This window comes from Salvia hispanica, chromosome 5, assembly GCF_029641045.1.
Source record: "Salvia hispanica isolate PSC_SH4W2 chromosome 5, Shi_PSC_v1, whole genome shotgun sequence".
Classification (NCBI taxonomy): Eukaryota; Viridiplantae; Streptophyta; class Magnoliopsida; order Lamiales; family Lamiaceae; genus Salvia; species Salvia hispanica.
In genome coordinates, this window is record NC_142696.1 from 20,697,147 (window position 1) to 20,715,350 (window position 18,204).

Genomic DNA, 18,204 nt, shown 5'->3' on the forward strand with positions numbered 1-18,204 from the left:
CTCCGTGCCGAAAAGAATTGCCTCCGTTATTATGGAATGGAGGGAGTATGAATGAATTCTTGCAAGAGATATCTATCATTAAATTTTGAACTAAGAAAGATAAATAATTAATTAAATATATCGGGATGGTCTTCAACTTTAAGTGACAAAACATATCTAGTCAATCTCAACCATGGATATGGTTTCTTATCCCCAACAATCTAACCTCCCTTTTCCAAGTCCTACTATCTCCATCACACACTCAAACCTCCAATGACAGCCCTCCCCTCTCTCTCCCGCCTCAAACTCACCCCTCCACCGCTCTCCACCACCAATGCCGCCGCCCTCCCACTATCCTTCCCCCTCCAACCCCATCTTCCCCTCCCACTCAGAACCTTCTCACTCTCCGCCACCCTCGAGAGCCGCCCCCCTCCGCCGCCCAATCCAGAATTCACCGACTACGATGAAGACGAGAGCTACGGCGAGGTCAGCCGCATCATCGGCAGCCGAGCCCTCCCGGGCGGGCGCGGGATGGAGTACCTGATCGAGTGGAAAGACGAGCACGCCCCCACGTGGGTCCCCTCCGACTTCATCGCCCGCGACGTGGTGGCGGAGTACGAGACGCCGTGGTGGAACGCCGCCAAGAAGGCCGACGAGGCCGCCCTCGCCCAGCTGATAGCCTCGGGCGACGGGAGGGACGTGGACGCCGTCGACTCCGACGGCCGCACCGCCCTCCTCTTCGTGGCCGGCCTCGGCTCCGAGGCGTGCGTGCGCCTCCTGGCCGAGGCCGGCGCGGACGTCGACTACCGCGACGTCAGCGGCGGCCTCACGGCGCTCCACATGGCGGCCGGCTACGTGAAGCCGGGCGTGGCGAAGCTGCTGGTGGAGTGCGGGGCGGACGTGGAGGCGGTGGATGGTCGGGGGCGGACGCCGGTGCAGCTGGCGCGGGAGATATTGAAGTCGACGCCGCAGCTGCAGTTCGCGAGGAGGATGGGGCTGGAGAGCGTGGTGGGGGTGCTGGAGGGGGCTGCGTACGAGTTCGCGGAGGTGGAGGAGGTGATGGAGAGGAGGGGGAAAGGGGAGAATGAGGAGTATCTGGTGAGGTGGAAGGATGGAGGGGAGAATGAGTGGGTGAAGGCGAGGTACGTGGCGGAGGATTTGGTGGCGGATTTTGAGGCGGGGCTTGAGTATGCGGTGGCGGAGGGGGTGGTGGAGCGGCGGGAGGGGGAGGGAGGGAAGGTGGAGTATTTGGTGAAGTGGGCGGATATTGAGGAGCCTACTTGGGAGCCTCAAGAGAATGTTGATCCTGAGTTGATCAAGGCGTTTCAACAACTATAGATCCATTTCTTGGTTACAATTGTATTTGGATGAGTGCTATTTGCCAATTACTCTATATTGGTTTTTGCTCAAGGTTGAGAAATGGTGATGGCGAATTAATTCCTTTGCAAACTTTATAAGATGCCACTCTTTCATCATCCGACCTTGCCATTCATCTCTACTAATTTTCCCCTCTTTTTTTTTTGGAAGTCGTGGGAATTTCCATTTGCTACATTAGGTATGCTCATCTTAGCTTGCATATTAGAGCATCTCCAATGCTAAATAAGCCAGCAATAGGCTAGTCATTCTCTCTCCCTGCCACGTCAGCAGCACTAAAAATCTACCTGCCACATTAGATTTGGGCCAGCCATAGGCCAGCCATAGGCTAGCCATAGGCCAGCCGCAATAAAAATAATTCAAAATATCATACATTTACGGAATTAAAATTACGATTAAATTACGGAATTAAATTTACGACACATATACGGGAAAATTAATCCATTCCATTCAAAAAAATTACATGATTTTTTTTTAAAAAAAAGGGCTTCCACACACGAGCCCCACCACTCTCTACTCCTCATCGCCGTCGCTGCCGCCACCGCCGCTGCCGCTGCCGCCACCCGTGGTATCTGAGCCCACGTCGGAACCCCCTAGCCGTGCCCTCGCGACATCCAAATCAACCTGCATGCTCTCGAGTATCGAGTGAAGAAACATCTTCTCCGTGGGGTCAGTGGCGGTCCTCCAATCTTGGAAGACCTTGTACATCTGAGCCCGCGTTTGGTTACGCGAATGGAGAGTGTACTCGAGTGGGGCGGGTGGGAGGACTGGACCTCGCGGGGCGATAGGGGGGATCCGCACCTCGCAGCCCGTTGCGCCCGCTTCTATCCAACCGGGCGGGGGCGACCAGCAAATGAAGGAGGGGATGGAAACTCCTCAGCATCTGGGGGGAGGTCGTGGGATCCGCCGCTGCTGCCGCTGTAGTCGCCCGTATAGTTCAGTCTCTGCTTCTTCGGCCACCCAGCGCCGCACCTCGCACGGAACTTCTCGGAGTCCTTCAGCAACAAAAAGCACTCCCAGAAGTGGAACTCCTTGTACGTCCCCGCCAAGGGGAACTGACTCTCGGCTATCCTCCGGGCGTCCTCCTCATTCTGCCCACTAGTGAGCTGACGGAGGGCATTGGCGTACAACGCCGAAAAACGGCCGACCGCGGCCTGATGCGCTCCCACCCCTTCCGGACCTCCTCCCCGCTGAAGTCCTTCCCGTGCGGGCAATGTCTCCTGTAGGCAGCTCTAATCTTCGCCCACATGTTGACGACCCACTGGTTGTTCGCAACCAGCGGATCGTCGCACACCTCCAACCACCCCCTGGCTACCCCAGCGTACTCATCCTCCGTCCACTTCCTCCGGCCGGGGGTGTCGTCAACAACGGGCTGCGACGACTCGCCGGCCGCCTTGGCCTTCCCCCTCGTCTTCTTCTTCTTCGCCGCGGCCCGCCCTGCTGGAACGGGAGTGTCCGGATCGCCGAGATCGATCCCCATGTCATGCAATGACAAAAGGTCATCGCCAGTGAATTGCGTCTCCACTGGGGTCGACGTGTGAGACGAAGCCGTCAAAAAATCCAGAGAGGGACGATAGACCGTGTCCCCCCCGGTGACCCCTGCATCCCTCCCTACCACATCATCCCCATCATCTGCTGCTGCATCTGGGGCATACCTCTCCACCCGCCGCTCCCCTGGCTCCCCTGCCCCCCGCCCGGCATCCCCCACGGCATATCCCCCCGACATACCCCCGGCATACCCCACAATGGCGGCCAGCGCATCGGCTAGCGCATCTGCCAGCGCCGAGCGATCGGCCAGCCCACGCCGAAAGGCTCGCCGATTTCCGGCTGGCCGCCTCCAATGGTTCGACCAGTCGATCGGCCAGCGCCGCGAATCGGCTAACCGGTCGCTAGCCGACCATTGGAGATGCTCTTATATTGGTCGGTTCTTGGTTCAATATCAAGTCATCGGTGTCTAAGAAACTCGAAAAGTTCATGGGTCCAGACTTCAAATATTGGGAACAAAATATGTTATTCTAATTCCTACCCAATCAAGTTATATGTTTCCAACTTCAGACTAGGGATACACTTGTTGCGTCGGAGGAAGAGATAGACTTTATTGTGTTGTCAATGACATTTGGAGTCAAGGTAATTACTGGTGCAAGAGCTAAGTTTTGAAGTCAGAACGCTACATGGCCCTTCGTGCTCACAACTACTCTGTTTTATGGTGTTTGAGTTGGAATATTTATACTTGTGTTGAAAATTGTCAAAATTGTCGATTGATCGACATAAGCTATAGCTTATTTTATACTGAAAATATATATTCGTGGTGGGAGATTATGCATGGTAGCGTTTCCTGCTTGGCTTCCATGTGTATCCTTTTCTCACCGTCTTTTTCGTCAAACATGTAAACACGAAACATCATTTCACCAAATCAATTCTCAAAAACTTAATTCTAGTTCCCCTCTTTCTGCATTTTTAGTGGGATGACAAAATTCTTCGTCGTTCTAAAAAAATTCAGTGAAATCTCATTCTTTTTAAACGAAACAGAGAAGAAAAGTTTGTTATCTGTTTACGTAATTGATCATATTGCATATAGATGTTTCTTGTATGTTTGCCACTTTTAATAAGGTCTGTCTTGTGGCGACGTTGTGGCCATGATTTTCATAGTTGGAGTCTTATTTGTGGATGCTACATTTTTTTTATTTGCAAATAATAAAATAAGAGAGATAATTAAAAAAATTTATAAATGAGAATGAGGACTAATTTTAATGGAAAAATCAAAATTAAAAAAAATAATCATGGACGAAAATGAGCTATATATTCAATATAAGTCAATGAAGTGTGATCCGTTGCTAACTTTCTTAAGTTGCTAATTCTACCGTATATTTAAAATGTCAACAGTATATTGAAATATCAACACACTCTTCTCTCTATTTCACAAAACCTCCCAAATAATAATAATTCCTCTGTCCCATAGTAGATGTCACACTTTCCTTTTTAGTTTGTCCCACAAAAGATGTCACATTTCCTTTTATAGATAAAGCTCCCCCTCATATTAATATAAATGTATTATTTCTTTTCTCCATCTAACATACAAAACCACATCACCTAAAATTCCATGTCAATTTTCAAATGTATCATCTATTATGGGACGGAGGGAGTACCGTTATTATTCTTTTAAAACTAGAGTAGATGGCAGAAATAATCAAGTAGAGGAAAATATGCTACACAGAGGAAAAAAAAGAGCCAATAGTATGATCGCCTAGAAGCAGAGGAATATAATATAATGCGTAGATGACTAATAAAGTGCAGGAGTAATTAATTGTTACTTGTCTTGGCAGTGTCTTCCTTGCCACGTAATTTAAAGCCGGCCTTCTCAATCTCTCTGTTTCAATGCTCACATTAGTGTATTTCTTTATCAGAAGCTTCTTTCTACGTGGAAAATAAAGGCAGCAGCAGCTTCCCATTTCTGACTTTTTTGCGCCATATACGCTTCCAAAGTCAATATTTAATTAATCAAACAATGAATCAAATTATTATATTAATGTAGGATTAAAACTTAAAACTACTACCATAGTCCATAAACGTGTATTTTAGGTAATTTAATGACCATGTCAACTATTTTTTGAAACAAAACGCGCAGAAAAGAGCCATTGGTGTAGTTAGTAAACTTTGACATTCAGATCAAGTTTTAGTCAGGGTAGCAGAAGCTTCTTCAGAGAAAGAGTCGCTCTATTTTTATTTTGTTCCTTTTTTCAACCTAAGTTAACACGATTCATTCTTCTATAAGTCACTATATATATAGGAGTATGTACATAGGAAATAATAGTGTACACTATAACTTCCAACAAATACCAATTGATCAGATATGGCTCTCTCATATTTTGGTGTTTTTGTTGCAATTTCCCTGCTTTTGGCGCCCATGGCAGCTAAAGGAGATAACCATGTTCCTCCTAGCCTAGCTCCTTTTTTTGGTACATATAATATTCTTCTCTTACTCTTTTATTCATCCATTTCTGTTTTTGAGAGTAATAAATATTTTGGTGGATGAGTAGATGATTTATGCAAAGAAGTGGAGTGTGGAAAGGGAAGTTGTGAGGCTGCTCCAGGCTCTCCCTTCAGCTTCAAGTGCAACTGCGAACAAGGGTGGAAGCGTACACGTCTTGACGATGAAGATGACTTAGAATTCCTTCCCTGCATCATTCCCGACTGTACTTATTCTCTCCTCTCCCTCTCTTTCATGTCAACTAATGTTAAATTTCAAACTTTTCTTCAATTTCCATTTTTTGTTTAATTTACATCTATGATTAGTAAGGTGCAAGTATATTATGTCGTAATTGTGGACGGATAAAACTAAAACTTCATTTCCAATTTAAGATGTGAGCTTTAATTGTTTGAATACTTAATAAGTAGAACTCTATTAACCACGTGGCAAGCGAATTATTAGACTTTTAGTAGACAACTTTTTATATAAAAATAGAATAACGTATTCACTAGAACTCTCTTCAAGAAGTAAACCATTTATAAGGCTCGTGCCTTGCAAAATAATTCTTGTATTAGTATAACCATTTATAAGGCTCGTGCCTTGCAAAATAATTCTTGTATTAGTATATGTATAAATTGTACTAGTAAGTAAAAGAATTTTACAGTATGACATATCCTGACGTTCTAATTAAATGTATTTAGGTGACGTGAACTACTCATGTATGCCTGCCGCCCCTCCGCTCCCAGCAGTTCCCAACATCGCATCCGTCTTTGATCGTAATTACCTTAATCTTTTCCTCAATTGTTAATACCTCAATTTATCTAATTTTTTTTATTATATAGATTTCTTTATTTTTCTAATATTGGTGATCATTCTTAGCTTGCTATTGGGTCTACTGTGGAGAAGGAACTTGCTCAAAGAACTTAACACGTACTCACACGTGTCAATGCAACGCTGGCTACTCCAATCTCCTCAACGTCACTGCTTTTCCCTGCTACAATGATTGTAAGTTTCTTTTTAATTATTTGGCGTTACAATACATTCCTTAGTTTAATAAGGTTAATGATTAAATATGTTATTACTATTTAATTAGGTGCTATTGGGTCGAACTCGTGTGAAAGGCTTGGGCTCAAAGTTTCAAGTGCTACTTCAAATCCATCTTCGAATGGTGACAGTAACCAAGGTACGTAGTTTACAATTTTTTTTCTATTTTTTTTCTTTTTTCTTCTTAATATTGTAAAGGCTTGTTGCTATGCATTTACAATTAAATTTTAATTATAATTAGTTAAATCTAATTAGTTATATGAATATTTGCAGCTGTAGCATTCTCTATTGGGAAGTTCAACTGGATGGCAGTCTTGCTTGCTAGTGCTGCTGTTGCTTTCTGGAAATAAAGAGTCTTCACATTTATTCTCATCTCGCATATCCATACATATTTCATCATGTTTATTTCATTGTATTTTTTGCTATATTATAGATCATTTGTATAAATAATGTGAATCGACACGTAGTCAGTTAGCTCATTGATGTACAAAATAAATAAATAAATATACTTTTTTTTATCTAGAATATTACTAGTATATATTATACTGGAATTATAACATCTTCTAATATACCTATATAAAATGGATATGTGGCTATTTCATAGAAAGAATAAAAGAAAAATGGCCAAAACTTATGACTTAGTCTTTCTCTTGCTTCTTCTTTCTACTTTTTTTTTTCTCTATTGCAAGTACTACTATTATTATTATAATCCATGTTTGACAATATATCAAGCTGTAACACCGTAACCCGATTGAATAAACCCGATTAATTCAATAATTGAACAATTGATGTCACATTCCAGTACCAATCTCAAATTGATAGAAAGTTCTTAATTCTCCTTCATGTATACGTATATAAACATATTGCTTTACTTAACAAAACAAAAACGTTGTATAACATCTAGAGTTAAACCATAAACTTGTTTCTAAAATAGGAATGTATATACTTTTTTTAATTAGTGTTCATTCATCCAACTGAATCTCAGCACCACAATTTGAAGATCTAATAGCCAAAAATAAAGCCATATGTATTTAATTAAATTATTTATATATTTCGAAAAAGTTATTATTGATATACACTAATGAGTTTGTTATGGTAATTTTCTTGATTATCTCTATCAAAGATCACAACGGTTTTTGTTACACGATTACACGCTACAATCTTTCTTCTCTCCCTAAACTTTCACCGATTTTTCTCTGTTGAAGACATTCTCCATAAAAGGTTGTCGGGTTTTCTTCATCGAAGTAGTCTGGTTTTTTATTTTTTCTCGTAAAAAATCGATTAGTTGTAGCGACCGTTCGTTGCTTTCGTTTTTCTCAACGATGGAAGAAGGTAATTAAAATTTTTCATTCATTGATTATAAACCCGATTTGTTCAATGAAATACTCCCTCCATCCCATAATAGATGTCCCACTTTTCTTTTTAGTTTGTCCCACAAAAGATGTAATATTTTCATTTTTGGAAAAAATTCTCTCTCACATGAATATGAAAATTATATTTCCTCTCTACATTTAACACACAAAATAAAACATCCTAAAATCCCGTGTCATCCCACAAGAGTGACATCTTTTGTGGGACAGAGAGAGTACCAATTAGTTGCAGTAATCGTTCATCGTAGAAATTTACTGTATGTATTGTTTGATTGTGATATATTATTTCATGAAATACCTATTGTGAATTTGCTGTCAGTAATGTACAATTCCAGTAGTGTTTACATGTAGTTTTGTAGTACAATAGCCTCAATTGAGTTAGAATCTCGTAGGGTTAATCTCGACGTCGGGCTTGGGTGTATTACTGTAACATCTCGGAATTTAGAACCCTAATTTTAGAGCCCTAGAATTTATTAGTGATGACGTGGAGTCGTGAATGCATTTATTGCATGTGATGCTATGCCGAGTTGAGTCTAGGGTTTGCGTTGAAAGTTTGAAAAGTCAAACTTATTGATTTTATGATGTGACATGTGATTTATTAAATTATGAGATTTATGTGGTAAATTAATTGTGTAAGGGTGAGTGAGAATATTAGAGAAAATTTCCATAAATACTTGTCACCCTAATTCTTGATATTTTCGACCCCCTTGAATTTTTGAAGAAGAAATTCTATTTTTCCGGATTTAATTTAATTCTTGGGATATTCATCCAAATTAAATCCAAGACCTAATTATTTTCCTTTTGAAGAGAGAAAAATCGAGCCCTTTGTTTTTAAGTGATTTTCGAAAAATCACTATTCTTGGGAAGGAAAGAATTATTTTATTTTGTTTGGTTCCTTATTTGATTTCCTTCCATACCTAGAATTTAATTATTCTAACAAATCTTTCCATACTTCAAGAGATCTTGTCTTACCTTATTTTAGTTAATATTCAAAAAAATCCATGCCTTATTTAAATAGGCATAGGGACGCCTATTACCATCCCAAGTTGGGAGAATCCTTATTTTTATTTTGCTCCGTGATATTTTATTCTACTCCGTAAAATATATTCAAGACAAAATCTTGGCTAAATAAATAGCTTAATTTTCGAAACCTATGGGATTTGCCCTAGGATCTATTTTTGTTAATTCTTCTTCCCTACTTCACAATATTTATTTATTTAATTGTGGAGAATGAGATCTTACCAAATATTCTATTCTAATTACCTAAACATCTTGTTGGACTCTATAAATAAGAACCAAAACCCCTAACCCTAGCCCCCATATTTTCGCCCCCTCCCATACTACACGCCCCCTCTCATCTTTTGTTCTCTCTCAATTTTCTTCTACTTTACTCCATTAATCCTTCATCCTTTGAGAAGAAATTGAAGTTTAATCCGAGGATATTGAAGAACCAAGTCTCTACTTTGTTTCTACCGATTGCTTTTCTCTAAAAAGGTATTTTGTTTATGAGTTCTTCTTATTCTTCTTCTACTTCTTCTTTTTCTTCTTTCTAACCGATTAATCGGTCTTCTTGAACCCTCATGCATCTTGGTTGAGTGAAAGTGGGGTAAAAGGGATGTGGGAATATGTTCATGTGTGTGTGTGTGTGGCGTGTGTGGCGTGTGTGCATGTGTGTGTCGTGTGGTGTGTGGGTGTTGTGTTGTGTTGTGTAGAGTGTGTTTGATGGTTAAATATTCGTGTGTGATAAACATGATCTTGATTGATTAGTAACGTTAAGATAAATCGATGGGAAAAGGGAAAAAGTGTTGAGACATGCATGAGTAAGAGTAGTATTGAACCTAATCTGTGATATGTGCCTATGTGATTAAAAGGTGAAACTTTGGTTGCGAAGCCGGATAACGGAAAAGCGAAACTACTTGAAAACTAAGCAGTCGAGGTGGGCTTTACTCTAAAAACTCTCTTTTATTTTATCAAAATGTTGTTTGGTGTTATAAGGGTGGTTTAACTGTTATGCCATGCCTATGTTTGTTTTAATGTGATGTTGGATATGCTTATACGAATTCAGGTCTGAGTATGGGCCGCAAGCCCTACCAGGCTGTGTACACGATGGGATCGGGAGCCGTCCTTGCTAGTCGGCCGGTCTCGTGGGCGAAAAGTGTGGCCACACTTTCGTCGCACCATGGAATGATTGTGATTTTGATGAGAAAATGGGGGATTATTTTGACTGGCCAGTCTATGAAAATATATTTTGTGATACTCGTGATATTTCTCTTTTAACTGCTTAAAACTCGAGTTCACTTGGTAAGGGTGGCATAACTTATAAAATGTTTTGGCACTGAGCTCACTGAGTATTTCAAAATACTCAGCCCTGCATGTGTTTTTCTTATGTGCAGGTTGAACGATGACGAGCGGTGGCGGGTGTTGAGCAGGATAAATAATTAATATGGATATGTTGAACTTCAAGCGTAGTTGTGTCTTCATACATAGCTATTCTTTCTCTTGGTCGTTTTCCGCTGAATCTTGATACTCTTTAGAATTTCTTTTGGGATAATTGCACCCTAGCCTTTTCTTGTGGTTTTTATCTTGGATATTACGTCGTACTCTTCAGATGTTTTGATCGTTATTTATGATACCTTCCTTCTTCTTTCAAATTCCTAGGTTAAGTTATTGGTTTAAATACTCTGATAATTCTTTTCAATTCTTTTGGTCAATACTCTTTAAATGAAACTCTAGCCTATGTTTACTTCTTTGGAGTCCGTTTGGGTAGCAGCCGCCGCATTTATTGTACCCTAGGAAGGCGGGCTGTTAAAATTACCGTTTGGAACTCGAATTTAATTATTTGTAAGTAGGCCTGTCAAAATGGATATCGGGTATTGATACCCGATATCCAAACCCGAAAAGGTCGGGTAATTGGATACACAAAACCCGATTTTTCAGGTATCGGATCGGGATCGGGTAGTGAGAATTTTGGATGATTGGGTATCGGGTCACCCGATACCCGATCGGATATACCCGAATATCCGATTTGTTTTTAAAATTAATAGATTATATTTTTTATTATAATTAAATGTAATTTAATTTCTTAATTACGTGGATGGATGAAAGATGTTAATATGTAATTTAATTTCTTATTGTGGATGAATGAAAGATGTAATTTTATTTAATTTCTTATTTTGGAGGGATGAAAAATGAAAATATAATTTAATTTCTTAATTACATGTGGATGGATGAAAGATGTTAATATGTAATTTAATTTCTTACATGTGGATGGATGAAAGATGTTAATATGTAATTTAATTTCTTAATGTAATTTAACTTATGAATTTGGTATTTCTCAAAGTTTGTAATTATTTTCTCTAAAATTCGATCTATAACACGAATTTTGTATTTCTAAAAATTTGTAGTTATTTTCTCTTAAATTGAAACTACTACGACAATTTTGTATTTCTAAAGTTTGTAGCTATTTCCCTTGAATACTACTTCAACTTTGTATTAAATTCGAACTAAATAGTAGTATTAAATAATCTCTAAAAATTGTAGTTAATTTTCTAAAAAATCAAAAAAATCAAAAATCAAAATCACAATCGGGACTGGATACCCGATTTTTCGGGACTGGATACCCGAGTCGGGTATTTGGGTACCCGAAATCAAATTCGGATCGGGTATGGGGTATTGAATTTTGGGAATTTCGGGATCGGGTACCCGAAAATTTCGGATCGGGTATCCGCGGGTACCCGATTTGACATGCTTATTTGTAAGTGTTGATAGCTTTCAGACGAATTTTAATGTACCGTAATTGTATTGTAATGTATAGTCTCCCTTTCGAGTAATATAAGATTGACAATTTTTGATTGTTTGCCGCAAGTAAAATATATTCCCAAAGGGTTTAGCAATCCTTGGGGCTAAGGTGTAGTAAGGACTATGCTACAGAAATGTATCCAAAGGCCACGAGTTTCTGTCATTCCTCTAGGGTTTAGTTATCATCTCTACTAGAGAGTAGTATTACGCGATAAATTAAATGTACGAATATTCCAGTTTAATGTATTTTTTTAACTCAGTAATGTACGATATACAAACTGTAATGCATTTTTTTCTGAGATGTTTTGGTGTTATTTGTTGGTATTGTATACAATGTCTGAGATTGGCAGGATTATATTTTTTTGGTGCAAGTTAAATTCATTCCCTAAGTGTTTAGCAATCCTTGGGGCTAGGGTGTAGTACGGTCTAAGTAACACAACCATTTCCTAGGCAGCGAGTTTCAGTCATTCATCTAGGGTTTAGTCTTATATCAGCTAGGGATTAGTACTAAGCGATAAATTTAATGTAAGAATACTTCAGTTTAATGTGTTTAATATACTCAGTAATGTACGAATAATTCAATATAATGTATTTGTTTTTACTTAGTAATGTACGATGTACAAACTGTAATGCATAATTTTTAGAGATGTTTTGGTGTTATTTGTTGGTATTGTATACAGTGTTGGTTGTACGTGAATGCATAATTTTTCTGCGATGTTTTGGTGTAATGCATAATTTTTCTCCAGACTTGAAGCCAGTCATCGGTCAAAAGTTCTATGAAAGAGCAGGTTTTCGGTGTTGTGTTAGCGTAAGGGTGTATCCAACTGATCAGGATGAAAATCCCAACTAGCTGAGAGTCGTTGGCACGACAACCTAAACCTGGTATCAACCTCAACCCACTTCTACTGGCTAGTATAGTGGAGGTAAGGGTCGAATCCCACAGAGATGGACACGTTAGGATAATCGTGGTGATAATCTGGACGGTTTTGGTTAGCTACCACGCTTTGGGTTGAGACTCTACTTAGACAGGAATTAAATGTGATACTCTACTGACTGGTGGGTGTGAAAGTGATCGACATGTGGCTGTGTACGTGAGAATGGGGGACAAGGTGTTTTGGAGACATGTGGAAAGTAAAACGGTTACTATAAAAGGTAATATGGAATAACATAGAATATGTGGTGGTTGGGTGGCTACTCTGACAGGTCTGTAGAATACCAACTCAAAAGCAAAAAGTAACTAAAAAGTAAAAGTGGTCCCAAACTTGGGTGTGGATGTTGTCTTCTCCAACAAGCATACACCAAAATCAAATAAACTCAGATTCCATGGATAACAATTCAGATTAACAACTTTACAAACCAAATCTACCGATTAAAACACTTAAAACTCGAAGATAAACAAACGAAATTAGAAGTTACGCATACTGGACTACATGCAAGGTGACAGAATCTACGTAAACTCAAACTTCGCACTTAATCACTTTGAAAAAACAAAATCGGAACAAACAAAACTTAACTACAACTCAGATCAAGCAAAACAGAATGAAACCATGTTTTGACGCTTCAGAAATTATAGCAATAACCAAATCTAAGCTACCTACGCAGAATGAAATAGATTCGAACCAAAAGAAATGCATAAAACAAACTTCATTACCAAAAGCGTTTGGATCTCAACAAAATACTTCAAAAGGTAACAGAGAGCTAAGTTATGCAACAGATCCAATGAAAGAAAACAAGCAAAAATTTAAACTAAGAAAGTGATTAAAGATTGTTTTGCCCCTCCGGGCGAAGAAACTGCTACTACTACGAGATGAACTGGTTGGAACGATGGACGGTGATTCTCCGGTGGACGTTTGGAACTTCAGGTGACCATGGCTGTGGCGAGGAATGAGAAGACTTGGACAATGCTGGAGGAACTGATTTTTTCCGAGAGAGAATTCTAACTAAGTTAGTGACCGAACGGCTTCTCTCTCTCCAAGTGGCTCCTTTTATGGGGAGGCTTGCCCTTATTTTTAGGGTAGACTTACTTCGCGAAATGAGTCATTTACCCTTGTTTGTGGTTGATCATCCAAGCAATCCTTTTCCTCTATCTCGAGCCTTCTTTCTAGCATGCATTCTGGTCAGTATTGCACCCTTCTAGCGCTCTTTTCACCTGAGTTGTCCGAACCTTCTCCTACTGACTTGGACCCTTTTCCTGCACACTTAGCAACTTCTTTGCGGATAATACATGTAAATCATGACGTACTGACCAGTAACCAAGGCCTAGAATACGACTTATCATTCTTCTCCGAAGGAGGAGGACAGGTTATATTATCCAGGAGTTCAACGAGGTTCATAACCATTATATGGTTGAGGTTCAATATCAACACTTTATGACACTTAATCGAAAGTTGGATGATGTACATCACAAATTCATTCTTGATTGTTCGAAGGTTATTATAGGCCCCACACTTACCTTCAAGGCGTTGAAGGAAATTCTCGGTGGATTTGAACTTGTTGGTTGCACTGTCAGGGATTTCAGGAACGCTTCTCGAGACGTCAAAGCATACGCACATGGCTTCGACGTACAAATGGTGTTGGATGATATGACTAAGAAGAAGGAAATGTCGGGGCGTTCACATATCACTATGAAGTTAACGCTAGTAACCAGTTGGTTGCTCTGTTTTGGTGCGATAGTTTGATGAAGAGAAATTACCATATGTTTGGTGATATTGTAGCTTTTGACTCGACCTACAATACAAATAGGTATACATTATTTACAATTAAAATTTAATTGTAATTAGTGAAGTCTAATTAGTTATATGAATATTGCAGCTATAGCATTCTCTATTGGGAAGTTCAGCTGGATGGCAGTCTTGCTTACTAGTGCTGCTGTTGCTTTCTGAAAATAAAGGGTCGTTACATTTATTCTTATTTCACATATCCATACATATTTAATCATGTTTATTTCATTGTATTTTTTGCTATATTATAGATCATCTGTATAAGTAATGCGAATCGACATGTAGTCAGCTAGCTCATTGATGTACAAAATAAAAAAATAAATAAATAAATAAATATTTTTTTATTTAGAATATTAGTATATATTATACAGGAAGAATTACCTAAAATATCTTCAATAACATCTTCTAATACAACTATATAATATGGATATGAAGCTATTTCATAGAAAGAATAAAAGAAAAATGGCCAAAACTTATGACTTAGTCATTCTTTTACTTCTTATTTCTACTTTTTTTTCTCGCTTTATTGCAATTATTATTATTATTATTATTATTATAATCCATGTTTTACAATATATCAAGCTTTCTTATTGTAATATTAATAATAGTTTTAATTCTTTTAACTTTTTATAATAATTTTACGACTAATATGACAAGATAAAAATCATGAAATGGACAGTCCAAAAATAAGAAGCTCATTCTTACGCAATAATCGTATAAATATCAAACTACCCCAAAATTTCCACAGAAATAACGTCTCTCACTTTCCAGTAACTTATAAGTTTCCCCTTCAATAAATTGTGTTATAAGAATAGTGTAATAGTTACATACAATATCATTGTCCAATAAGACCTCGTTTGTTTGACAGGAAAGTAATGATAATAGGAAAAATGATTTCTGGGAATATGATTACTAACAATATGATTCCCAAGAAATATGAATAATGTGTTTGATAACATATCAGGATTTCTATGAAACCAATATTTATATTTATAAATTAAAAAATATACTATTAAATACTCAAATAATTAAATCAAATAATCTTAATTTCCACTAATAAAAGACCTAGAAATATACAGTGCATTAAGATGTGATATTTGTCTATATATTGGTGTATAAAAACTCTTAAAAAAGGTAATAATAGTTTTCTCCATAGCTCTCAACTTTACTGTATTAAAACGCCATCAACAACTAATTTCATGAACAAGAAAATTTCAGTAATAGAGAATAGAAATATATCAACTAACAATTTAAGTTTCCAACAATTTTGCTGAAGATTGTAGACTATGGGAAACAATTGTGTGAATTTGCAAACTCGAATGAGAACTTGGAAAAATAGTTATGAATAGATAGATAGAAAGAGAGGTGAATGAGAAAGGATTGGAGACATTCCAAGAGAGAGATGAGATATCTGAGGAGCAGTGGAAGCGGAGCGGATCTCCTACTCCAACAATCTTATACCATTCCTACTTCAATACTCATAACCAAATAAAATAATCTTATAAACATGTAAGTGATGATGAGATTATTTATTTGATTGTGAGTGTTGAAGTACTAATGATGCATGATTATTGGAGTAGGAGATTCGTTTCGGAGTGGAAGAGAACAATTTTTTTAATTTTGGAGAAAAAGAATACATAGGTTTATTAGAGGAAAAGGAATCCTTAAATTACTACATAACTTTCCCTGATTTTAGGATTCACTTTCCTTTCCTATATTTCCTTAAAATTTCATCAAACAGAGGAATTTAATAATAGAAAATCATATTACTATCCACATTTTTACCAAACACATAAATTTAATAAATGAGAATCAGATTACTTTCCCAGTCCACAATCCATATCAAACAAACATGGCCTAAGAATATAACATACTATCATTCAAATTTTGTAAAATAAGATTTTTTTTTACAAAGGTATAGTATATGTATAAATTTTGAAAAATCAATATGCAATATTAGGGTATAAAATGGACATATGAATATATTACAGAGAAAGATGAAACTCTTAGAATGAACATTCTTTCTCCAACTTTATTTTCATAATTCAATAGATTTATCTTTATGTTAATTTTTAGTAAAAAATAGAGTCTAAATTTAAAAATTCATCGATCTACTTTTTCATTTAAAAAGGTGCTTTAGTAATATTTTTTATATTTATTTAATTTAAGGGCATATACCCTGAGGTATGTAATCAAATACTAACTAATTTACAGCAATCCCCTCTAATGATCCGTTTATACCTATCACAAATTAATTCCAACCCTCACATTCGAGTGCATGAGAGCTCATAAACTTTTTATCGTGCAAATACGACAAATCCTATAGTTTTGATATTTATATACATCATCCGTTTCCTAAAAATAGAAACTCTTTCTTTTTGGGTTCGTTTTTTAATTTTTTTTTTAAATACTAGTATATTTTATATTTTAATTTATAATAAAAATGAAGCGAATAATTTGATATTCGCATGAGACATGGAAAACAGGTCGAGGAGTCGAACTCAAAACGTCATTTATCATTTATCATTTTGTTATTTAGTTTCCTTTTAATTTATGGGCGAAAATACTATCACAATTATCTTGGGAAAAAAACATCTTCTCCAATTTAAAGACCAAAAATATTAGACAAAAATAATATAGAATTTCACAAACAAAATAAATCCGGTAAAAAGAGGGCAACAAACCAACAACAAAATGAAGTCGAAATAAAAAATAAAATCTGAATGTATCATGAATCGACAACCTTACTTACACAACGATGGAGATAGACGACAATTCTGCCGGAGGCAAAGAAAGATAAGATCGATGATCGATTTTGGAGGGTTTACAATTTCGTTTGAAGCCTAGGACTACAATTTTGATAAGTTGGTATTTTTATAGTAGTAGTAATTATTACTATTTGTGTCCAGCTTCTAAAGCAGTTAATTTAAGGGCAAATTGCCCTAAATGTCATAAACTTTTTCTATTTTTCGATTTTTCCCACGAACTAAAATTTTGGCGTATAATGCTATGAACTTTATCGGGTTGTTGGAATTTCCCATTTGACCCGACCCTGGAGTTTTTCGGTCGAAATCTTGCGCACGTGGCAAGCCTGAATCTGACGTGGAAAACGCCAGAAATTCATTATCCCTGAAAGTCATAAACTTTTCTCATTTTCCAGTTTTTCCCACAAACTTTTCCCAATCCCTCCTCGCGATTTCTTCTCCCTCTTGTCGCGAATTCTGTCGTAATCCAATTTTGATTTTTCCCGTTTCAAACAATCGAGTTTTGGTCAGTTTCGATTGAATGTGCAATTTTTCAATGTATGGTTAATTTTCTGGTTTGAATGTGTGATTTCAATGTGCTATTTTCCCGATTCAGTCAATTTTCTGGTTAGAATTTGTGGTTTCGATTTCAATTTCATTTCTTTAGAATAATCACTTTAGCTATTGTCGCCTTGTGGAAAAATTGAAGGAATCATTTCTCGGCAGTTCTCTTTGTGGGAAGCCTCTTGACATCATGTGCCCTGAAACTCTGGCTATTGCCGCCGGTGGAAGCACATAAAATATCAAAATGCAAAAGCAAAATTTGTTGATTCTTGTCATAGGAGATTTTTTATTCAAATATTTAACAGTTTCCCGCCCTTATCAATCCCTTTGTTCTCTGTCAATTTATTCATAAAACTCTTAAAAATCACAAAAAATATATTTACTGAAAGATGAGGTTTTGGTGATTTTTACTTCTTAATCATTATTGACATAACATTGATCACACGATATTGCTTATGCTCTACTTTGATTTATCAAAAGGTGCGGGTTTTTCGTAATCCAAGAATCATGATGTCTTGGGTATTGGTGATTAATATCTTGCGGTGCTAATAATATTTTGTTGCATTGAAATTAAGTGTTGGTAGAATCCAGTTTGATAGTATCGAGGTATTCGGAAAAAGATTTTATTATTCAGAAACCTGTCC

The 18,204-nt window shown here is 37.6% G+C and overlaps 2 protein-coding genes across 2 annotated transcripts; both read left to right on the forward strand.

The window, feature by feature from the left end:
• Positions 1-166: 166 nt before the first annotated feature.
• On the forward strand, positions 167-1,454 carry CAO (chloroplast signal recognition particle component (CAO)). Its single transcript, XM_048083917.2, has one exon. The coding sequence runs from the start codon at positions 253-255 to the stop codon at positions 1,315-1,317; it is 1,065 nt and encodes a 354-aa protein (XP_047939874.1). The 5' UTR covers positions 167-252; the 3' UTR covers positions 1,318-1,454.
• Positions 1,455-3,105: 1,651 nt separating this feature from the next.
• On the forward strand, positions 3,106-6,889 carry LOC125190834 (uncharacterized). Its single transcript, XM_048088237.2, has 6 exons — positions 3,106-5,309; positions 5,391-5,546; positions 6,022-6,096; positions 6,200-6,325; positions 6,414-6,503; positions 6,638-6,889. The coding sequence occupies exons 1-6, from the start codon at positions 5,204-5,206 to the stop codon at positions 6,712-6,714; spliced, it is 630 nt and encodes a 209-aa protein (XP_047944194.1). The 5' UTR covers positions 3,106-5,203; the 3' UTR covers positions 6,715-6,889.
• The last annotated feature ends 11,315 nt before the right edge of the window (positions 6,890-18,204 follow it).